Genomic DNA, 24,874 nt, shown 5'->3' with positions numbered 1-24,874 from the left:
AAATCTTTTAGTATCATCTTGGTTAAAGTTTTCAAGTCACTGAGGGACACATTCCCCTTTCCCAGAAAAGCTGCAGCAGCTGCCAATGCCATTCTGGTGGTGTTGACTGTACCCTATTATGCAAGAAACCTGGTTCCTTTAGTTCTCTTTCAATTATTATTCCCTTCATAATTAGCGTAATTAGCGTTGGATTTTAATCCCAGAAGAGCCCCCAATTAATAAGTTACGACCAAGGCGGGGGTAATGTATTGTTAATTCATTCCCACTGCTCCACAGTCATAGCATATCAAATAAAGTTTCCCACCTACCAAAGAATAGCCAAATTAAACACTTTATTTCCCCCCCAGAGTAAAGCGCACCAAACCAGGTTTCTTTAAAGAACAACACCAGGTATTTATTAGAAAAGAAATAATAGGTCTTAACTACAAATGGCAGAAATCTCTATATGAAAAACCTCTTAGTTCCTTAACCTTCATGCACACACACATACATGAAAACAAAATCGGTTGAATGCGGAAAAGGATTTTTGGTTTACAGCTGTTTCTTAAACTCAATTTTTTGTTATGATTCCTATCATGTTCTGGTGGGATGTTTTCAGTACGGTGAGGTGTCGCAGAGTTGAATAGTTGGATGCCACTAGAAGTCTCTCCAGGAGAGGTTGATGAACAGTCTATGATGGGTAGGCTTTCAAGGCAATTTATCTACAGCAGGCGTCACACTGGTCTTTCAGCAGGGGTGCAGCAAGCAGTCTGATTAGGTTTTTTAAAACAGCGGTCTAGCAGTAGAAGCTTTCTTGAGATTTCAGGATCTCCGAAAACACAGGAGGCAGCAGGAACCACTCTGGTTGCAGGAATTCTTCAAAGACTGGGGGCAGTAGAAGTCTGCCACCTTTCAAATGCAGGATTCCTTTTCAAGAGTTGCAAGTCTCCTTTACAGAGCGAGGTAACACTTTTCTGGGTTTTCCTTCCTTTCTCCAGGAAGGTCAAAGCAAGATTTCAAATGCCTGCCTGTTGTCCAATTCACAGGATTTTTAAAGGGTCCAAGGTGAAAAAAGAACCTTCCTGAACATGGTCACATGTCCAGACATAGTATCTCCCCCTGTCACTCAAAAGCTGCTCTGAAGAAAGGTTAGACCCCTGTGGTTTCCTTGAAATTGCTGGTTTTCCTGTCCTTGTACAAGTTCAGCTTCCTTTCAAAGCACCCAGAAAGTTCAACTTTTGTTATGACCTCCTTTCAAAACATTGCAGGAATTCCAACAATTTGCAGGTTAGTGTCCATTAAGCAAAAATCCTTTTCTTAGCTTTAAAACACAGAATTCCAAGTTCTGTGCACAAAAGAAAAACCTTTTGTAACAATATCCATCAGCCTTCTTCAGTAGGCCGCCCCATCTAAGTTCTCATCTGACTGCTCTGCAACAGAACTCGTGTGATCTCACCTACTGGCGAGCTGGTATGTGTTACCCTTCTCCCTGCGCTGGCTGCAGGCCACTTGCGCTCAGTGTCTCACCACATGTAGATTCTGCCTCTAACCTATACTGTAAAGTATGTACAGTGTTAGTATCTAAGCTGGTGGCTGCAAGTGTGAGAGCAAGTGACATTGTTTCTTTTTCATCACTGGTTCTGCTGTTTCAGCTCTTTTTCTTCTGTTGCAGTTCTTGGATATCTGAAAGGAGAAAGGCATGTGGGTAGGGTTGTGGTGAGGGGAGAGGGAAAGGCAAGAGCTGCATGCTTATACCATCTACAGCTTGTAAATCAGAAGAGATTGTGGATGTGACCAGGAGGATTAGGTATCAGCATAGTCATCTTCCATGGTTTCAACCCTGCCGCTGGCCACAGCCTCAATAATGGCTGCTCCAATGATGGCGAGAAGGGTCTCCTTCTTGAGGGTGAGGACACACAGCCGTGGCAGTCTCCTGCCGGTTATGTGGTGCTGCTTCTGGTTATGTGCCACCTTCTCCTGGTGGTGTGCTGTAATGTGTTTGGGTGGTGTGACTGTCAAATAGTTGGCAGTGTGTGCAAGCTGGGAGATGGGAGTGTGTGGCTAAATGTGCGAGAGTGAGGTGAAGCTATTAATGTTATGGAGCAGTTGTTATTGATAGAGATTTTTGATGGGTGAATGATGGGGGTGTGGTGCATTTGAAGATGAATTCACTGATCTTGAACATTCATGTGACGTCATTGAACTTGTGGCATGGCATTCAGGTTCTTGGTTAGACCGCTTGCATTGACCTTCACAGCTATCTGGTCCCACTGCCTCTGGACAGTTTGTATGGCAGGCCCCCTGTGGACAGAGAACCTCTCTCCTGTCCACCACCTCCACCAAAAATGTCTCACCTCTTTAAGAGATGATGCCTGGCTTTAAGTAATGCCGGCTAGCTTTAAATGGTGCTAGTGCCACAAAAACCTGGGCGACTACTGAGGAATGAAGCCATTCAGCAGCATGTTTAGTGTTGGCTGCATGCACATAGCATGAAATCAGCAGGCAGCATGAAGTTTGTGTTCTGCCTGCACCGGAAGCAACGTGCATTGATTAATTATGCGTTTTTTAATTATGCCTATTTTTGGGCCCTGTCCAATTTTGTGCCTGAAGTGTACTGCTCTGAGCCTTCATATTGTTAATATCCGTACTGGGAGGAACTTGCTGCACGGACATATTGTTGGAGTAAAATATTATTAGAATTCAGATTGTTTCTTGCCATGTCAACTATTGTGACAGTTTTATATGTAAAGGCAACATTTTAATGAAAAAAGTTCTCTTTAACCCCCCCTCCCCAGGTAACAGCAGAGCTTCCTACAATTGGATGGCGCAGTGGTTAGCACTGCAGCCTCACAGCTCCAGCGACCCAGGTTCAATTCTGGGTACTGTCTGTGTGGAGTTTGCAAGTTCTCCCTTGTTGGGGATGTGGTAGGGAATATGGGATTAATGTAGGATTAGTATAAATGGGTGGTTGTTGGTCAGCACAGACTCGGTGGGCCGAAGGGCCTGTTTCAGTGCTGTATCTCTCTATGACTCTATGAGAGACAGAAAGTTTCAGGATTGAGGCATCACTGCACAGTTCTTGTGTTTACTGGTCAGGTTTATTTCCCAGTATTCAAGAACTGGTATTTTCATATTAATGGTAAAAGATGTATTCTTTTCCTTTACATTTCTCATATGCAGGTAACAATCATCATTTATTTATCTATTCTGGGCTTGTTGCTGCTTTATATGATTTACCTGACACTGATAGAACCCCTGCTGAAGAGACGTTTGTTCCGTTCACAGCTACTACAGAATGAAGAAGACTTTGGGGTGAGTTCTAATGCATATGCAATAAATCTAAAATGTTCACTTTACGGATGAATAAAGAACTGAGTGGGTGAATTAAACCTCGAGATAAAGACAGTACTTGGTAACAGTTGAGGTATTTTGATTTTATGTCTGACGCATGAAATTGTTAAACCGAGATGGGAGGAGTGTACTGTTTATTCTAGTTCCACTTCTCCACAGGTCACAACATATGTTTAATTTTTTTTCCCACTTACCGATACAGTCAATCATAGATTCTATTTTAATACCAGAATAAAACACACCAACCAGGTTTCTTTAATGAACAACAAAACTATCAGTTTATTATAAAACAAGTTTTAACCAGTAATGAAGTAAAGCATAAACACATAGATTGAAATATTGAAGTTCCCTTTTTACCTTAGCCCCTCACGCTCTCGCGCACACACACACACCGGTTAACCAGAAAAATAAAGGGATTTGTGTTTTTTGAGTTCTATTACATAAAAAGACAAAAAAAACTTGGGTTAAATACTCGCTAATTATTGAAGAAGAAAGAGAAGATATGGAAAGATGTCCTTTGGTTTGGCGTCCCAAATGTGTATACACGGCTGTCACTGGGATCTTCCTAGAACTGTTCTTTTCAGGTGACGTTGAAGATCAGTTTGGGTAGGTTTCCAGGAAATGCAGCAACAGAGGTTTCAGACACAGGCCTTGCAGGAGGAATGCAGCCACAGTTTCAGTCTGAATCTTACTCTTGCTTTTCAGCTCCTCGGGAGATGGAAACTGGCAGGCTTTTTCCAAACTGTTAGAACAGACTGAGTTGGGGTGGTTTGTTCTTCTTGGCAAGTTTTCTCCAATTCCTTTTCAAACTACTGTTCATCCCCAACTGACTTTTGTAACGATTCAAAGTGAAACCAAAAACATTCCAGAACTCGAGCCCCCTGACCGCTATAAATCTTGATCTGTCACTTCTCTGTAAACATCTTCCCCAAGTCAGAAACAGCCCCTGCTGGGTAATTATTTGAAGACAGGTGCCTTCCAGTAACTTTGTTTGTTTTCAAGCTCAGTCCAAAAACCTTCTGGTGACCTTTTCTTTTAAAAAAAGTTCGAGCATCTATAGAATCTTTTCAGTTTTGAAACACAAATCTTCAAAATTTACCAAAAAACTGGAAGCACTCATAATGCTGCCACCCTTGGAGGAATGAAATGCCATTTTAAATGTGTTGCATTACAAAGTGTGGAAAAAATGGAAGATGGAAAAAAATTAAAACACATTTTCACATTCATCCTCATTTACTCATTACCTACAGTTAATACGATTCTGCTTTGTACCATCTTTTTATTCAGATAATTCTAATCAAAGTTAGATTCTAGATAAAGCATCTGCAATTACATTATTTTTGCCCACAATGTGGATAACCTTTAAGTGATAAGGTTGCAACAGTAAACTCCATTGGAATAGTCTGGCATTCTGGTTTTTGAATTTTTCCACAAAGCCTAGGGAGTTATGATCAGTTCATAGCATTGTCGCTCTGTAATCATGGCAGACATAGACTTCAAAATGCTTAAGAGCCAATAATAAACCTAGAGTTTCTGTTTCCACTGTTGAATTTTTTTTTTGGTGTCAATTTAGCTTTTTAGAAAAGTATACCACTGACCTTTCTATGCCCAATTCATTGTCTTGTAACAGGACTGCTCCGACCCCCAAGTCACTAGCATCAATTGCTACCTTGAAAGGCTTAGTGAAATTTGGAGCAGCCAACACTGGTTCGTTGACTAAAATGGCTTTCAGCCTCTCAAAAGATGCTTGGCACTCCCCTGACCACTACCTTGGTTTCTTTCTCTGTAGTAAATCTGTCAGTGGAGCAGCTATAATAAAATTTGGTAGAAACTTGCAGTAGAAACCACACATCCAAAAACCTCATGATTTCTCGCTTACTGTTGGGGGTAGGGAACTCCACCAATGCTTGTACTTTCACTGTTCTTGACAACACGTGTTCTTGCCCTACTATACGTCTGAGGTAGGTCACTCTCACTTTTGCAAATTCACTTTTGGCAAGGTTTATTACTAACTCAGCCGATTGTAATTTTCTAAACGCTGCTTCTACTTCTTCCAAGCGATCCTTCCAAGTGTCACATCATCAAATTACACATTTAGGACCACTGGCTACCACTTGGTTCATTAGTCTCTGAAAGGTTGCTGGGGCATTTTTTTTTAGCCTGAAAGGCATCACTCGGCATTGGAAAAGACCGTCTGGTGTGACAAAGGCCAATTATTTCTTTAGCTGGGGTTGTTAAAGGAAATTACCAATATCCCTTTAACAAATATATTTTTGTAAGAAATGTGGCAGTGCCCACTTCAATACAGTCTTCCAAGCAAGGAATTGGGTAAAAGTCTGCCTTTGTTACTGCATTAACCTTTCTGTAGTCTATACAGAGTCTAGTTGAACCAGGTTTAGGCACGAATACTACTGGAGAACTCCAGCTGCTTTGACTGGGTTCAGTTAGGTGGTTTTCCAGCATGTATCGGATTTCTGCTTTTACCTGGGCCTGTTTCTCTGGACTTAAACGGGAAGGATGCTGTTTTATAGGAACGAATTCCCCTACATCCATATCATGTACGGCTAAGGTTATATTTTTTTTTTAGAGATACAGCACTGAAACAGGCCCTTCGGCCCACCGAGTCTGTGCCGACCATCAACCACCCATTTTATACTAATCCTACACTAATTCCATATTCCTACCACATCCCCACCTGTCCCTGTATTTCCCTACCACCTACCTATACTAGGGGCAATTTATAAAGGCCAATTTACCTATCAACCTGCAAGTCTTTGGCATGTGGGAGGAAACCGGAGCACCCAGAGGAAACCCACGCAGACACAGGGAGAACTTGCAAACTCCACACAGGCAGGACCCGGAATTGAACCCAGGTCGCTGGAGCTGTGAGGCTGCGGTGCTAACCACTGCGCCACTGTGCCGCTCTTATCCTGGCTTATCCCTACAGTTGCTTTTAAATGCTATGAGTAGCCTTATTAGGTCTTCTCAGGGTTCTACATCTATATATGAAAGCATAATGTCCAATCTCCCTAACAATTCAGTATTAGCTAACCGGATAGTAGGAGGTTCAATTTGAGAATTGTTTAGGCCGCCTTCTGCCTCATTCTCACTATCCCTTTCTTCCTTCACTATCCCTCCTAGCTGACATACCAGTGCTTGCTTATCCTCCTCTCGGCGATGATAATATTTCAACATATTGATATGACACAGCCGATTCTTTTTCCAGCGATCTGGTGTGTCCAACAAATAATTTACTTTACCAATTCTCTTGACCACTTTATATGGACCACTGAACCGTGCTTTCGGCAGTTCAGCCTGTAAAGACAGCAATATTAACACCTCATCCCCTGGTTGAAATGGTCGGGTCTTTGCATGCTTGTCTGCCCATTTCTTCTTAGTTGTTTGGGAAGCGTTAAGGTGTTCCTGAGTCACTTTGCAAGCTCTCGTGTGCTGATCCCGGAACAAGGATACATAATCTAGCACAGAAGATTTGTCCCTCTGTTATAAAAACCTTCCTTTAATTAGTTTTAGAGGACCTCTTATCTCATGTCCATAAACTAATTCAAAAGGACTAAAACCGGTAGACTCATTAGGTGAATCCCTAGTGGCAAACAGAAGAAATTCCAGCCCCTTATACCAATCATGGAAATATTCATGATCGTATGCTCTGATCATCGTTTTGAGGGTCTGATGGTACCTTTATAAAGCTCCTTGTGTCTGTGGGTTGTATGCTGAAGACTTTAACGATATTATACCCAAATTACCCATAACTTCCTGAAAAATTTTAGACACAAAATTGGAACTTTGATCCGAGCAAATCTCAATTGGTAATCCATATCTGGTGAAGAACTGGGTTAACTTCTGTACCACTATCTTAGCAGAAATTATTCTCAAGGGACTGGCCTCTGGGAAGTGAGTAGCCATATCCATAGTAGTGGATATATATATTGGTGTCTTGCTTTTCTTTTCGGTAAAGTTCCTACACAGTCTACCTATACCCTACCTAATGGTTTCCCAAAAACTGGTATGGGAATTAGAGGTTTTATGGTAGGTTGCAATTTTCCGACAATCAGGCACATATGGCACGTTTTACAAAACTGCACCATGTCCCTGGAAAGACCTGGCCAGTAAAAATGTCAACTTATACGTGATTGGGTCTTCCGGATCCCCACATGTTCCGCTATAGGAATTTCATGTGCTATCCTTAATAGTTCCCGGCAATACTTAGGCGGTACCACTATCTGATGAACTACCATCTATTCGTCCGCAGGTCTGTGAGGAGGTCTCCACTTCCTCATCAGTATCCCATCTTTAATATTATAGCCTTCTGGAAATCCTCTTGCCTCAGCTTCTGTTAGAGCCATTGTGCCACTTTATTTAACCCACGATCGGCTTGCTGAGCCTTGATCAGAGAAGACTTATTGAATATTTCCATCGGATTATCCAAATCCCCAAAGAAAGTTGCAGATATTCGACTATCTGACTATGCCAATGTTACCTCCGACAGTGGAACTTGTTTAGCCATTGCTCAAGTTACTACACATGAAGGAAAAATTCCTGGAACCTTTTCCTGCAACTGTTCTGTCTCTTAAACTTCTCTTGGTTTTTCCGTGACTACTGGAGAAGCTCCTACCTTTGCTCTGGCCAAATCATTCCCCAGGAGTAGGTCAACTCCGTCTACTGGCAAATTATGGACAATTCTTAGTTACCTCTCCAAACATTAGGTCACGCTCTAGGTGCACCCGATACAAAGGTATGGATATATACTCCCTGACAATACTATTCACTAAAACCTTGGCATTCAGTGCAGTCTCTGGTGGGAATGTTATGCCTTTCCCCAGCAGAAGAGTTTGTGCGGCTCCTGTATCCCTAAGTATAACACTAGGCTTACCTGCCTCACTTGAGGGATAAGGAATTACTTTTCCTTTCGACAAGAATTCCCTATAACTCTCAAGTATCTTATTCACAACCCTTGCACTCTCAGTCGTTTTTGTATTTAGCCTTATCGCTGCAGTCAGAACTACAGCCTGATCTGCTGTACTCTTGGTCAAGGCCCCTTTCTCTGCATTAGCTTTGTGTACCCCCCTTAAGTCCCATGGGTTTATCCCACAACTTCCAGAATTCTGCACAAAGGTTTCCCACCTTGTGACAATGGTAACATTTAGGCTTGCGGATCTCACTTCCACCCTCAGCATCTTCCTTTCTGGCCTGAGCAGGAGATCCTTGGGTGTTTCCAGCTGTCCTTTCTTGTCCCCGGCTACTTGCCTCCCTTTCGCCCTCCTACCTTCTATCTTTCTCGGGTTTGTGGGGGTGACAGACAAAGGATTTGGGCTTATAAACAAGCCTGTAATCATCAGCAATTTCCACTGCCTGTCTGGCTGTTGAAACCTTCTGGTTCTCTATATGAGTTCCTACTAATGGAGGGAGTGAATTTTTAAATTCTTCCAGGAGAATTAGTTCCCTAAGATTCTCATACGTGGCCTCTATCTTTAGTGCCCGCATCCAACGATCAAAATTAATTTGCTTTACCCTCCTGAATTCTACACAAGTCTTCCCAGACAATCTCTGGATGTTCCAAAATTTCTGCCAGTATGCTTCTGGGACCAACTCATACGCAGCAAGAATAACCTTTTTTGCCATCTCATAATCTGCAGAAGCCTGCTCATAATGCATGGTATAAACTTCATGAGCTCTTCCCGTCAACCTGTTTTGCATAAGCAGTATCCAGCTTTCCTCTGGCCACTTCATCTGTTTGGCTATCTTTTCAAAAGAAATGAAAAATGCCTCTATGTCCCTTTCCTCAAATTTAGGGAGGGTTTGCACAAATTTAAACAGCTCTCCAGATGTCCTGGGCTGGAGTCAGATCTTTCCTCAGCAGAATTTTCCTTGAAGTCAAGGCCACCCTATTGTCTTCGTTCCCACTTTTTAACTTTGAATTCCCTTCCTTCTCATTCTCTTTCTCGTTGAAATTCTAGCTCAAGCATTTTCATTGTCAATTCTTTTTCAAGCTCAAGTTTTTTTCAATTCTTTATCCTGCTCAAGTTTTCTCATTTCTATTTCCTTTTCTTTTTCTTTGTCAAGCTTAAGTTTTTCCATTTCCTGTTCCTGTTCAAGCTGCTTCATCTGTAACTGAATTTTAGCTAATTCAACTGCACTACCCTCCTGGTTTGCTTTCTTCTTCCAATTTCAAATGGTGTGCTATTACTTCAATTATATCTGCTTTCTTAGCTGCTGGTTTTAGCTGTAGCACCAACAGTTCTGTCAAATCTTTTAGTTTAACCTTGGTTAAGTATCTCAAATCACTCAGGGATACATCCTCCTTCCCCAGCAAAGTTGCAGCAACTGATAAGAGACATTCCAGTAGAGTAAACTTTAATCTACTGCACAAGAAACCTGCTATTTTTCTCTTTTTTCAATTATTATTACCCAACTTACAATTGTGCGTCATCGGCATTGGCTTTATCCTGCAAAGAGCCCCCAATTATATGTTATAAACATGGCAGGAGGAGTGCATTGTTTATTCTAGTTCTACTTCTCCACAGGTCACAACATATATTTAATTTTTTTCCCCCACTCACCACTACGGTTAGTCATAGACTCTAGTTTTATCCCAGAATAAAACACGCTAACTGGGTTTCTTTTATTGAACAACAAAATTCAGTTTATTATAAAACAGGGCTTAACTAGTAATTAAGTAAAGCATAAACACACAGGTTGAAATACGAAGTTCCCTTTTTACCTTAGCCCCTCACACTCTCACACATACCAGAAAAATAAATGGATTTGCATTTTCAAGCTCTATTACAAAAAAAAGAGAAAAAAACACTTGGGTTAATTACTTACTTGCTAATTCTTGAAGAAGAAAGAGAAGAGGATACGATGTTCTTTGTTTTGGGCATCCCAAATGCATATAGATGGCTATCGCAGGGATCTTCCTCAGACAGTTCTTTCAGGCGACGTTGAAGATCAGTTTGGGTAGGCTTCCAGGAAATGCAGAAACTGCAGATTCAGCACAGGCCTTACAGGAGCAATGCAACCATAGTTTCAGTCTGCTTCTTACTCTTGCTGTTCAGCTCCTCAGAGATGGAAACTGGTAGGCTTTTTCCAAATTGCTGGAACAGACTGAGTTGGTGTGATATGTTCATCTTGGCAAGTTTTCTCCAATTCCTTTTCTAACCACTGTTCATCCCCAACTGCCTTTTGTAAAAATTCAAAGTGAAACCAAAAACATTTCAGAGCTCAAGCCTCCTCACCCGTCACTTCTCTGTAAACATCTTCCCCAAGTCCAAAACAACCCCTGCTGGATAATTATTTAAAGACAGGTACCTTTCGGTAACTGTTTTCAAGCTCAGTCTAAAAACCTTCTGGTGACCTCCCTTTAAAAAAAACATACGCACACAAAGGTCCAGCATCTATGGAATCTTTTCAGTTTTGAAACACAAATCTTCAAAATTTTGTAACAAAATGTAGTATATTTCATGAATTGATGGTAAATCAATTACAAAAGAGTCTTGATCATATTTTGTATTTAGTATAATTTGAAATACATAGGCAACTTAATTTTATCAGTAGTCACCCAAATTCTGTTGCATGAAAAAGCATGATGAAACAACATCAGACTCTGATAAGTTGTTTAGTCCTGGTCTTTATGGTTCAGGTAGCATTTATGTACCGAGACACAACAGAAATTAAAAGCTTTTAAAGCTACTGGGGTCTTATGTGAGTTTTGCTGGCTTTGGATTATTCACTGTTTAAAATCTGAATATTTAGCATTATCTAAAACTGTTGAAGCAGCACAACAAATTAATCCAACAGAAATAGTTCGCACTGTAAAAGTACCAGTGCTGTGAAGTGGTCGATGCGTGTTTGATTTCTTCAACTCTAGTTTTGGGGAGGTGTCATGAGGTGATCAGGCTTATCTTGCAGGGTAAATGGGGAGTCAGTGTAAAGCTATTATTGCATGCTTCCTGGCAATTGACTGGTATAAGGGCGTTGATGGACGGGATGCATCATGTAAGGCACAGTGGCGCAGTGGTTAGCACCGCAGCCTCACAGCTCCAGGGACCCGGGTTCGATTCCGGGTACTGCCTGTGTGGAGTTTGCAAGTTCTCCCTGTGTCTGCGTGGGTTTTCTCCGGGTGCTCCAGTTTCCTCCCACAAGCCAAAAGACTTGCAGGTTGATAGGTAAATTGGCCATTATAAATTGTCACTAGTATAGGTAGGTGGTAGGGAAATATAGGGACAGGTGGGTATGTTTGGTAGGAATATGGGATTAGTGTAGGATTAGTATAAATGGGTGGTTGATGTTCGGCACAGACTCGGTGGGCCAAAGGGCCTGTTTCAGTGCTGTATCTCTAATCTAATCTAAATGTAAAAAAGCCAAGGCTGAAACTATTATTTACAATGCTAGTGTGAGCAAGCCCCCAGAGAGTGCAGCTTGAGGATTTTGTTCAAAGCTAACATGCTTGACTGCATAACTCCTCAAATTACAAAATGAATTTACCTAAGATGCCATTCAAAGGCCTACAATGTTTTGTGGCCACTCCTCTCTAGGTCAGCATACCCCAATGGCAGGTTCAACAAGGTGCACAGCAGGATTTTTGAATTTAATTACTCTTCTCTCCTCACGCTGCACTGAAATTTCAAAACAAGGTACAACTCTTAACTGCTTCAAAGCATTCAAGAAGCTCCATGCCATCCAGGACAAAGCAGAACACCTGATCTGCACCCCATCCACAACCTTAGACATTCACTCCCTCTACCACTGGCGCACAGTGGCAGCAGTGTGTACCATATACAGGATGCACTGCAGCAACTCGCCAAACCTCCTTCAACACACCTTCCAAACCCATGACCTCTACCACCTAGAGGGACATGGGTGTCAAGCTTGTTGAATGTTGTTGGAGCTGCACTCATCCAGGCAAGTGCTCTTGACTCGTGTCTTGTAAATAGTGGACAAGCTTTGGGAAGTCAGGAGGTGAGTTACTCACCACAAGTTCCCCTGCAAGATGAACACCATCCTGACTTGGAACTATATCGCCATTCCTTCACTGTCACTGGGTCAAAAACCTGGAACTCCCTTCCTAATAGCACTGTGTGCGTACCTATACCAGATGGACTGCAATGGTTCGAGTAGGCAGCTCACCACCACCACCTCCAGGGCAATTATGGATGGGCAACAAATGTTGGCCTTTCCAGCGATGCTCACATCCCATGAAAAGGATTTTTAAAAATCACATCATCTTCTGCTATACTTCATTCCTTTCCAGGACCTCAAAACTAAAACTATTTGCTTTCTTCTTCAGGCTTTTAAAACTCAAAACCTGATGTCTTTCAATCACTATCTTCTGATTTACTTCATTTTTATTTGACTCATTTCAGTTTGCGCAGTGCCTTGCTTTACAGTTTATTTATATTGGAAAAGAGTGACCCATTTTGTAGCACTAATTTGGCTGTTAATGTATTTGTACAGTATAACAAAGGTGATGGACATTGTAGCTAACTTTTAGAATTGGAAGCAGGAGGAGCACTGCAGTGTGGCCATATGACTATTTACTTCTCTACTGGTAATGAAGGAAAATTGGGAAAGTAGGCTATGGCCTTGGGATTGTTGGAGGCTTTGTATCTCTCTCCTCAACCAGGTAATTATGTATGTTGGAGCAAGGAAAAAATATTAAAATAAAGTGTCTGACAGGTCATTTGAGCCTTGGTGTAAAGTATCTGGAGAATCTAACAGTTTGTTTGGATGATCAGACATACCTTTAGTTTCAGCACCAGCATTGTTATAGTGTTAGCTTAGCTCAGTTGGTAGCAGTCTTTTCTCCGAGTCAGAAAATTGTGGGTTCAAGCCCTACTTTAGAGTTTGAGCACATGATCTGGGCTGACATTGCAGTGCAGTACAAAGAGCAGAATTGGCATCTTTCTCTTGAAACATTCAACCAGAATTATGTTGTCTAATGCAGGTGGATCATATGGTGTTATTTGAAGACAAGCCGAGAGTTTATTCTGTTTTGGCCAATAGATCTATCTCAATCAGCATCACCAATGATAGATTAACTAGTCATTCATCACATTTGCTGTTCTGTTTGTGATCAAAATTGGCTGCTACATTTGTTACGAAACAGTGACACTTCAAGTTGGATCTGACTAGCTTTGGGACATCTTGAAGATCTGATGAGCTGCTGTTCTTTATTTTGCTATCTGGAATGCATTAAAGGTTATAAACAGATTCCAAAATATGTTACTTTTATGCATATGCATCTATTCTCCACTAATAATAGAGAAAACCTTATTTAGAATTTGAATATACAGCTTCAGGGGACAACATGATGATGAGGAATTGATTGCTGTAACAAAGGTGCGTGATGGTGCATTAATTTTGAGAGAAAAAGAAGCTGTAATTCTGCTGCTGTGCAGCACCTCATTTGATAGACTGGCTGAGAACTTGAGCAACGTGCTCCATTAAGAATAAAAGAATTCAGCAATTATTAAGGAACTCTAAATTGCAACCTTTTAGGTTTGGCGTTCTGTAACCTACTGGACTAACAACTCATTACTAAGCAAAGATCTGTGATTTTTAAATAATATTTTAAGAATGATGTGCTGGAAAAGCCCCAGTATTAATGAGTTAAACTTTCTTTGAATCAAATCTGTGTAGATAAATACCTGCTTTTAACTAGCCTTTAGTGTCGACCAAAACTCTGCTGACCACATCATATCCTGTACGACTTTAGACTGTGTTCATTGACTGTCTCTGCTTCAACAACAACAGTAGCTACTGCTTTTATATAGCAGTCGCAAAAGGAACTTTTTGCAATGTTAAAGACACTATATAAATGCAAGTTGTTGTTATTGGTTCAGTATGTATAATCTGCTTAAAACCACCAGTTATGATTATAAATTCAATACAATCAGGTCTAGCATTTTAAAAGCCACATTTGAAGTTTTCTTTTAATTGCATAGTTCATTTAGTCAGAAGTTTTGTGCCAGGAGTTTAAGAAAAATATGCTGTTGTGACATTGTTGCTTACTGAGTATATGATTCAGTGTGACACTAAAAACTTTTTCCACAGAAAGCTTTAAAAAAGTAATCTGGGACTATCTGATATCTGGGTTTAAGCAGTACGTTTTATTCTTGTTATGCATTTAAATGGGATTAATACATTTAAAAAGCTTTGATTTACTTCAGGGGAAAGAAAGTTTTTTAAAAAAACTGAAGTCAGGCCTTTTTGGAGACAAGGAATTAAGATCTGTCGCTGGTAATGTACTGCTTTGGAACCACAAAATGAGAGAATGCTGTGTATGCATCAGCTATATCCACTAAATTATGGCAGGAAATCACAGCTATCCATCACACTAAGTGACATTGACTGTATGCTTTAAAAGCTGGAAGAATAAACATTCACAAATTCTGTTCACTTACTATGAAGAGGTTAATCTATTGTTCAGGAAATGCAGCTGCTGTGATCTAAATCAACTTCTTAATCTAATCTTTAAGGTGTTTATTTATATATTAAAAAGTGAGAACATTTATCTAAATCCAATCTTTTTAACTCTGTATTGTTAACATTAGATTACAAAGCTTTATCATTTCTTAACAATCTGAGATTTCATATTTTAGTCATTCTGGAGCTGTGCCAGTGTATTACACCATAAATAACATTGTGGAGAGGAATAGTAAATACTGTTAATAGTCCCGTTTACACTACTAACTTTACATTCATATGAAAATTAAACTAAGGGCCATTGTGGGAAAGAATGTTAGTATAAACCTCATCAATTCCTGTTGTAACTGGTTATAGGGTACTTTCTTTGACTTTGTTAAAGCCACACAAGAGGCTGAAGGAAGAGGATGGGATCGTGGCTTGAGTTTTAGTATTTGTGTTACGACCAGGTGAGGACAGGGTCTAGGGCTTCCCTCTCAGCCTATTCCTGGTTTGGGTGTAACAGCATTTAATTTTTAAAACACTGTGTTTTTAGCTTCCCCTCAGTAAATCCTTGCTCACTGCTCGCTAATTGTAATGGCAAATATATCAGCCAGACAGGGTTTCTTAGATTTAAACAAGAAACGTGTAAGTTTATTAACCTTAAAACTCTAATTCAGTTAAAACTACGAAAAATATGGGACGCGACCACACTAGCAAGCATATGCAATAAACGCACGCAAATAGAGGCAGAGGAGGAGAAAGAATTAAATGGGAAAGGCTTGAAGTAATATGGAGATCAGTTACTCGTTTTGGGATTCGATGTAAAGCTTTTGATTGCAGTTAAATCTTGCAATGCTCGTTGGGGCACAGTGCACACTTTTATTTAGCTGGTACCAGAAGGCTGCTGGCGACTCCTCTCTTGAGGTTGGAGTTATTTCCATGGGTCCCTGGAACTTTGCGTGAGAGAGAGAGAGATCGGTGCTTTCCTGTTCAAGTTCAGTTGCAGTCTGTCCTCAAACTGTGTGGCACAATTAAAAAAAAACTCCCAAGTTGGCCAGCAGTTTAGTCATGTGACTAGCTCCTTATTTGGAACAACCTGCCCGGCGAGGTTTGTGGATTTTCCCCTAAACTTGGCAGACACTCTCAGTGGGGCGGGGGTGGTGGTGGGAGGGAGGTGGAATGCTGGCTTTTTACACTATCAATGTCTCTTGATCAAAATCAATCTGGCTAATTGAATCAGGGAGCAGCTCCATTGTCTTTTATTGAACTTTCTTTTAGAATGCAAATGTGCAGCCATGTTTCCAGCCACTGTCCTATAGAATGCAAATGTGCAGCCATGTTTTCAGCCACTGCTGTGGTCTCTTTAAACAAGTTATTTCAAATCCAGTAACAGGTCAAAATGTTTCATATGACAAAATTAATATGTCCCATTTTTTGTAGGTGTGGTTTTCGTCACAATTTGCTTTGCTTATAATGAAATTTGAGAAGTAAAAAGTGTGCTGTTACTTTAAACAGCAGATTTGAGCATCCAGTTTTCATTTTTTTTTTTATTTTGACACACTGTTCAAAAACTGGATAGTCGAAACTAGCTACATGGCAATCCTAACTGGTTATATAACTTACTTTGTAGTGAAAGCATACAAGGAGGAGGAAACTGGAGCCACTATTTAAAAACAGGGTAAACACTTTCAATCCTGAATTAAAAGGCAAATATAAAAACTCATCTGCATTAAATGAAAAAAAACTACTGGGCAGAAAGTGCTAGGGAGCTGAAGAAAAATATCCATCATTTCAACTAACTGAACAATACTGATGCATCCTGGGGAATTAAGTGTGCATGCTCAGAATGTACAAACTAAATTCAGCTCATAAGAGTCCCAGTTCTGGGCAAAAATATCAAATCCAAACCTAAGCTTTTCGGAGAGGTTGAAGCCTTCAACCAGAAATTTTAAAGAAGACAATAAAAGACACGCAACAACTTATTTGATACATTTTTCACAACAGCATGATTAAATTTAATTTTTGTTATTTTGTTTTGTTTAAATCTTTAGTTTGTGCAATAGAAAGTTCAATTATTGAGAAAATATTGTATAAAGCATTGAATAATTTATGGGCAACCAATCATTAGATTGCCCAGTTACAAAATAGTTCAGCTAAAGTGCATCATACAGTGAATGGAATTTAATTTCCCTTTCAGGAGGAGGCTGGGAAGCAGGTGGGGGGGAGGGGCAGAGTGCCCATGGCCTTCCTGCCTCCCCACACCTCCGATTAAGTCTGGGGAGCAAAAGGCCGAGGACAAGCTTCCCATCCGGAGACCAATTGAAGCCCTTAAGTGGCCAATTAATGGCTACTTAAGGGCTTCACCCACCAGTGTTGGCATTTAAACAGCAGCAGGGGTCCTCCATCATATGCGAAAGCCACCGGGTAAAACCAGGTGGACTCCCTGTGGGCTGGTTGGCCCCCTCTGTGAGCAATCTGTGGCCCACGGAGGGCCCCCAGTGGTTAAAGGCAACCCCCACGCCAACAACCCCATCCCTCCCTTCCCCCAAATGGCCCCACATAGAGTCATAGAGATATACAGCACAGAAACAGGCCCTTCGGCCCATCATGTCTGTGCCAGCCATCAAGCACCTAACTATTCTAATCCCATTTTCCAGCACTTGGCCTGTAGCCTTGTATCCTATGGTGTTTCAAGTGCTCACCTAACTTTGAAATGGTGTGAGGGTTCCTGCGTCTACCACCTCTTCAGGCAATGCGTTCCAGATTCCAACCACCCTCTGGGTGAAATTTTTTTTCCTCAAATCCCCTCTAAACCTCCTGCTCCTTACCTTAAACCTTACCTTAAATCTATGCCCCCTGGTTATTGATCCCTCCGCTAAGGGAAAAGTTTCTTCCTTTCTAACCTATCAATGCCCCTCAATTTTGTATACCTCAATCATTATCTCCCCTCAGCATTCTCTGCTCTAAGGAAAACAACCCCAGCCTTTTCAGTCTCTCTTCATAGCTGAAATGCTCCAGTCCAGGCAACATCCTGGTGAATCTCCTCTGCACCCTCTCCAGTGCAATCACATCCTTCCTATAGTATGGTGCCCAGAACTGTACACAGTACTCCAGCTGTGACCTAACTAGTGTTTTATACAGCTCCATCATAGCCTCCCTGCTCTTATATTCTATGCCTCAGCTAATAAAGGCACGTATGCTTTCCTAACCACCTTATCTACCTGTGCTGCTGCCTTCATTGATCTATGACCAAGGTCCCTCTGACTTCTGTACTCCCTAGGGTCCTACTATCCATTGTATATTCCCTTGCCTTATTAGTCCTCCCAAAATACATCACCTCACACTTCTCAGGATTAAATTCCATTTGCCACAGCTCCGCCCATCTTACCAGCCCATCTATATCGTCCTGTAACCTAAGGCTTTCCTCCTCTCTATTTACGATGCCACCAATTTTCGTGTCATCTGCGAACTTACTAATCATACCTCCTATATTCACATCTAAATCATTAATGTACACTACAAACAGCAAGGGTCCCAGCACCAATCCCTGCGGTACACCACTGGTCACAGGCTTCTACTTGCAAAAACAACCCTCAACCATTACCCTCTGCCTCCTGCCATTAAGCCAATTTTGGATCCAATTTGCCAAATTGCCCTGGATCCCATGGGCTCTTACCTTCTTAACCAGTCTCCCATGCGGGACCTTATCAAAAGCCTTACTGAAGTCCATGAATACTACATCAACTGCTTTACCCTCATCTACACATTTCGTCACAGCCTCAAAAAATTAAATCTAGTTAGTCAGACACGATCTCCCACTGACAAAGCCATGCTGACTATCCCTGATTAATCCCTGCCTCTCCAAGTGGAGATTAATCCTGTCCCTCAGAATTTTTTTCAATATTTTCCCTATCGCTTATGTTAGACTCACCGGCCTGTATTTACTTGGTTTATCCCTGCTACCCTTCTTAAATAATGGTACCACATTTGCTGTCCTCCAATCCTCGGTACCTCCTGTGTGGCCAGAGAGGATTTGAAAATTTGTGTCAGAGGCCCTGCAATCTCCTCCCTTACCTCACATAACAGCCTGGGATACATCTCATCTGGGCCTGGGGATCTATCCACTTTTAAGCCCCCTAAAACAGCTAATATCTCCTCCCTTTCAATACTAATATGTTCAAGTGTATGACAATCCCCCTCCCTGATCTCTACATCATCCTTCTCCATAGTGATCATCGATGAAAAGTAATCATTCAAAACCCCACCTATGTCCTCCAGCTCCACACACACATTGCCACTTTGGTCCCTAATGGGCCCTACTCTTTCTCTGGTTATCCTCTTGCCCTTAACATACTTATAAAACGCCTTAGGATTTTCCTTGATCTTGCCTGCCAGTGTCTTTTCATGCCCCTCTTCGCTCTCCTAATTACTTTTTTAGGTACCCCCACTATACTTTCTATACTCCTCTAGTGCCTCCTCTGTTTTCAGCCCTCTGAATCTGCCATAAGCACCCATTTTGTTTTTTACTGATCCAATCCTCTATATCCCTTGACATCCAGGGTTCCCTGGACTTGTTGGTCCAACCTTTCACCTTAATGTGTACATGTTGGCTCTGAACTCTCACTATTTCCTCTTTGAATGACTCCCACTGATCTGATGTTGATTTTCCTACAAGTAGCTGCTCCCAGTCCGCTTTGGCCAGATCCTGTTTTATCATCTTAAAATCGTCTTTCCCCCAATTCAGTACCTTTATTTTCGGTCCATCTTTGTCCTTTTCCATAACTACCTTTAAATCTTAGAGTTATGGTCATTATCCCTGAAATGTTCCCCCACTGACATTTCTACCACTTATCTGGCTTCGCTCCTTAGGATTAGTCCAGTACTGCCCCTTCTCTTGTAGGACTATCTACTTGCTGGCTCAAAAAGCTCTCCTGTATACATTTTAAGAATTCCTTCCCCTTTAAGCCTTTTGTACTAAGACTATCCCAGTTGATATTGGATAAGTTGAAATCCCCTACTACTATTACTCTATTATTTTTACACCTCTCTGAGATTTGCCTACATATCTGCTCCTCCATCTCTCCCTGACTGTTTGGCGGCCTGTAGTACACTCCCAGCCAAGTGATTGCCCCCTTTTTGTTTTTAAGTTCTCCCCATATGGCCTCATTTGCGGAACCTCCCAAGATATCATCCCTCCTTACTGCAGTAATTGACTCCTTGATCAACAGTGCAATCCCACCTCCTCTTTTATTCCCTCCCCTGTCATGCCTGAAGATTCTATACCCTAGAATATTGAGCTGCCAGTCCTGCCCCTCCCTCAACCATGTCTCTGTGATAGCAATAATATAATACCTTGTGCTAATCAATGCCCTCAATTCATCTGCCTTACTAGTAAGACTCCTTGCATTAAAGTAAATGTAATCCAGCATTGCATTTTTCACTTGTGCCTTAACAGGTCTATATTTGCTCTGCCTTCCAGACTGACTCATTTTCTCTTCTATATTTGACTGTGCATCACCCCCTACTGTAACTCCACTCTGTATCCCATCCCCCTGCCAAATTAGTTTAAAACCCCCCCCCCCCCCCCGCCCCCCCAACAACACTAGCAAACATCCCAGCAAGGATGTTGGTCCTGTTCCAGTTCAGATACAACCCATCCAACTTGAACAGTTCCCATCTTTGCCAGAAACAGACCCAGTGATCCAGGAAACTAAAGCCCTCCCTCCTGCACCACCTCCTCAGCCACACATTCATCTGCTCTATTCTCCTATTCCTATTCTCACTATCACGTGGCACTGGGAGTAATCCAGAGATTACAACCTTTGAGGTCCTGCTTTTTAATCTGCTACCTAGCTCCCTAAATGCTTGTTGCAGGACCTCATCCCTCTTTCTACCTATGTCATTGGTACCAATGTGTACCAGAACCTCTGACTGTTCACCGTCTCTCTTCAGAATATCCTGCAGCCGCTCCGAGACATCCTTGATCCTAGCACCAGGGAGGCAACATACTATCCTGGAATCTTGTTTGTGGCCACAGAAACGCCTGTCTGTTCCCCTTACGATTGAATCCCCTATCGGTATGGCTCTCCCACTCTTTTTCACCCCCTCCTGAGCAGCAGAGCCATCCGTGGTGCAACGAACTTGGCTGTTGCTGCTTTCCCCTGGCAGGCCATTCCCCCCCCCCAACAGTATCCAAAGCAGTATATCTCTTTGAGAGAGGGATGGACACAGGGGACCCCTGCACTACCTGCCAGTGCCTACTACTCCTCCTGTTGGTCACCCATCCCTTTTCTGCCTCTGCAGCCATTACCTGCGGTGTGACCACCTTGCTAAACGTGCTATCCACGACGTCCTCAGCATCACGGATGCTCCACAGCTCCAGCTGCGCAATGTAGTCAGCTACTAGCTGCAGCTGGACACACTTCCTGCACACATGGTCGCCAGGGACACTGGAAGTGTCCCTGATTTCCCACATATCGTAGGAGGAGCATGCCACGGGGCTGAGCTCTCCTGCCATGACTTAGCCTTAGACTAAGCTCCTTAGTTACTTCCTTTAATTTAGAGTAATAGTTACAATAGGGACCTTATTCTTCTCCAAACACGACCTACTACAATCTAAATTCCCTAACTTTGCTTTTACTTTGGCTGTTGAAAGTAGTTAAAAAAAAAAAGGGTAGAAATACTCACCTATTCCTACTTACCAATCAGCTGCCTCCCCTTGCAGCGCGTCACTTTCTGAACTGTGATGTCAGTCCTGAAACACACTCGCTGTACCTGTGAGAGTATGCCTCTTTTAAGCTGCTGGAACTGCCGCTCGCCGGTGCCTGTCTCCTCACAGGTCCGCTTGGTCTGGCTCTTTCCCTGGCCTCTCGCAGCCTCTTTTAAGCTGTTGGAACTCCCACTCGCCGGTGCCTGTCTCCTCGCAGGTCCGCTCGGTTTGGCTCACCCACATCCACCCACCCGGCTGGGCCCTGCCTGACTGGCCCTGGTGAGCCCGCCCCACTTACCTCCAGTCCAGGACTCCAGCGCTGCTAATGGTGCCAGGCCTTCCTGCAGTCCCAGCAGTGGTCACTGTTCCCAGAGGCACTGCTAGGACTGCTGAGCTAGCAGCTCAGCAGTCCTAACCAGGCAATTAATTAAATACAGGTCGTTAAATACAGGTGGCAATCCCCCGAATGGCCGAGGCGGGGTTCCTTTCGCCTTCCTGGCCCAGCATCGGGATCCCCACTGCTTGCACAACATTTTGCCCAGTGTTACACCTCTAATATTGGAATGGCCAATTACAGTGCCACCTACAGGATTAACAAGTACTTCAGGTTTTCAATGAAATGAGTGCTCCATGCACTGAATTTCATATATGATATGATTTGTGGGAACAAATATTTTGCCTGTAAGGTTTTTTAAAACCCCTATGGTTTAGTGATCTCAAATAGAGACAGAGTGAGAATGATACTGGAGCAGGTCTGTGACTGCATATTCGCTGTTCCTTTATTGTTGCTGGGTCAAAGTCCTGGAACTTCCTACCTAACAGCATTATGGGAGCATCTTCATCTCATGGACTGTAGCGGTTCAAGAACATCCATCACTACATTCTCACAGGGCAATTAGCAATGGGCAATAAAAGTTGACCTTGCCCACATGTTGAGAATTAATTAACAAAAAGCTTGGCTGGGTAGTTGCACTCTTGGCTCTGGTTCACAAACCACACCTCAGCACATTACTGCACTGAATTGTCAAGTTAGGTAATGAAGCAGCATTGCATTGTCGGAGATGCTGTTTCTGGCTAATATTTGCCTCTTGGCCAACACCACCAAAATAGATTAACAGGTTATTTTCAGATGTTGGGTGAAAATTTAAAAACTTGCATATGCACACAAAGTCCAGAGTCCTTCACACCAGTGTACTGAATTTTATTTAAACTGGCGTGGACTTGATTGACTGAATGGCCTCCTTCTGTGTCTTAATGACTCTCTGACTCAATGGCACATGCACTAAAAATTTAACAATTTTTGTCCTGTATGAGAAAAGCTGAGCAAGTGAATATTTTAATTCAGTGTGGCAAGGAAATTAATTTTAAAAAAATTTTCATGGGATGTGGGCGTCGCTGGAAGGCCAGCGTTTGTTGCCCATCCCTAATTGCCCTTTAACTGAGTGGCTTGCTAGGCCATTTCAGAGGGAAGTTAAAACTACGTTGCTGTGGGTCTGAAGTCAAATGTAGGCCAGACCAGGTAAGCACAGCAGATTTCCTTCCCGAAAGGTTCATTGGTGAACCAGTTGGGTTTTTATGACAATCAATGAAAGTTTCATGACACCATTACCGAGACTAGCTTTCAATTCCAGATTTTTATTCATTAATTGAATTTAAATTCTACCAGCTGCCATGGTGGGATTTGAACCCATGTTCCTAGGGCACTGGCCTGGGCTTCTGGATTACTAGTTCAGTGACATTACCACTACGCCACAGTAAAAAAAACTCAGGAACAGAATTAATTCAATGAAGTATGAAAAGGAATTAAATCAGCTGAGGAAAATATAAATTCATTCAAAATAATATCAGAAATGAATTAATTGAGCTGACAGTGTAAATTTATTTAGGACAACATGGAAAATGAAAATAGCTGAATAACTATAAATTAATTTCAGTGCAACAGTCCATCAGATCAGAAGCATTCAAATGGTTTTAAGTAAGGTGAGAAACTGTGCAAATTCATTGACGGCATTGTGGAAAAGAAATAAATGAATGGGGCAAGAAGTGTGCAAAAAGAATTGTGAGCTGAGGAATAGTGTAAATTACAATTTGTATAGCATCCAAAAAAATGAAATAAACTGAGAATACACATGAACAGTGTAAATGAATTTAGTACATCACGGAAAATTAAATGAGTTGCAGAACTGAAAATTCATTTTTGTGACATGCAAAAAGAATAAGCTAACTGGGGCACTAGCAGAACTGGATAAGTGACTAACAAAATGTGCAGGCAGTACGGAGAAAATTCATTGTTTACTTGGGGAGAGCAAAAAGAAATAAACTTAGCCATGGATTTTTAAAAATGCTGAAATTTTAGAATGGTCCCCACAGATTGGTAAGTAATAAGTGTAACACCATTATTCAAGAGAGGTGGGAGAGAGAAAATGGAACTATAGGCCTGTTAGCCTGACATCAGTCGTAGGGAAAATGCTAGAATCTGTGATCATGGATGTGGTAACAGGGCACTTAGAAAATTATATGTCATAAAAGCAAAATACTGCAGATGCTGGGAATCTGAAATAGAAAATGCTTGAAATACTCAGCAGGTCCAGCAGCATCTGTGGAGAGAGAAACCGAGTTAATGATGACCTGAAACATTGGGCTGGATTTTAAAGCCTCTCCGATGCTGGGAATGGTGGCGGGGGAGCAGTGAAGATCGGAACGGGGGAGGCTCGCCATCAACCCCAATGCCAGCAGGCCCCGTACTGATGGTGGCGGCGAGGCCTCGTGGTGGTTGCCCCGACGCTCGGCGATAGGACCCGTATTAAAATATGTTAATGCCGACTTACCGTGCAGGGCGCAGTGACTCAGGCAGCACATTTCAATCTTTATTCTGGCAGCCGGCAATGCCATGCCTTCAAATCCCTGTTCAGGGAAACGAGGTGCGGCACGTGTGGGGAGAAGGGAGGAGGTGATTTTCTCTGTGTGGGAGGGGGGAGCGGGGTTACAATGCTGCGGATTGGTCGGGGGGGGGTGGCGGGGTGATGGGAAGAGGTATAGGGCAAAGGTTCCAAACTTTTGCGGGGGGGGGGGGGGGTTCAAATTTTCAAGGTAGGTGGTCCTGGGGGGTGTAGTGGGGGGTGGGGGGGGGGAGGGCAGAAAAGATGTGTGATGCCATTGGGCGGCGGGGGGTGGTGGGAGAGTGCATGGAAAGGTCATTTTATCCATTTTTAACATCTTTAAAGTCAATGACCCTTTCATTTTTAAATGCTCATTGATGGCTGTAAGCCCTTTAAAAATGGCACCGGCGCTTGCATGTTTGGAATTGCGGTGGCTCCACGATGTGGGCCCTGTGCGTGCGGGCTACATTTTTTCACACCTGCTACCTATTTCGGCGGCAAAGTCTTAAAATGCAGCCCATTAACTCTGTTT

At 42.3% G+C, this 24,874-nt stretch overlaps 1 protein-coding gene across 3 annotated transcripts in view; it reads left to right on the top strand.

Moving 5' to 3' along the window:
• The window catches only part of tmem9b (TMEM9 domain family, member B), an 83,172-nt gene that overhangs the window by 38,035 nt on the left and 20,263 nt on the right, over nt 1-24,874 (top strand). For 2 of the 3 annotated variants that reach the window (XM_068046359.1, XM_068046361.1), the window contains exon 4: nt 3,160-3,291. In XM_068046359.1, the coding sequence (XP_067902460.1) occupies nt 3,160-3,291 (132 nt within the window). The remainder of the gene's footprint in view (nt 1-3,159; nt 3,292-24,874) is intronic. The other variant, XM_068046360.1, reaches the window with a different exon arrangement.

Source organism: Heterodontus francisci, chromosome 14, assembly GCF_036365525.1.
Source record: "Heterodontus francisci isolate sHetFra1 chromosome 14, sHetFra1.hap1, whole genome shotgun sequence".
Classification (NCBI taxonomy): Eukaryota; Metazoa; Chordata; class Chondrichthyes; order Heterodontiformes; family Heterodontidae; genus Heterodontus; species Heterodontus francisci.
Note: the sequence above shows the minus strand (reverse complement) of the source record. Positions and strands in the feature narration are given on the sequence as shown.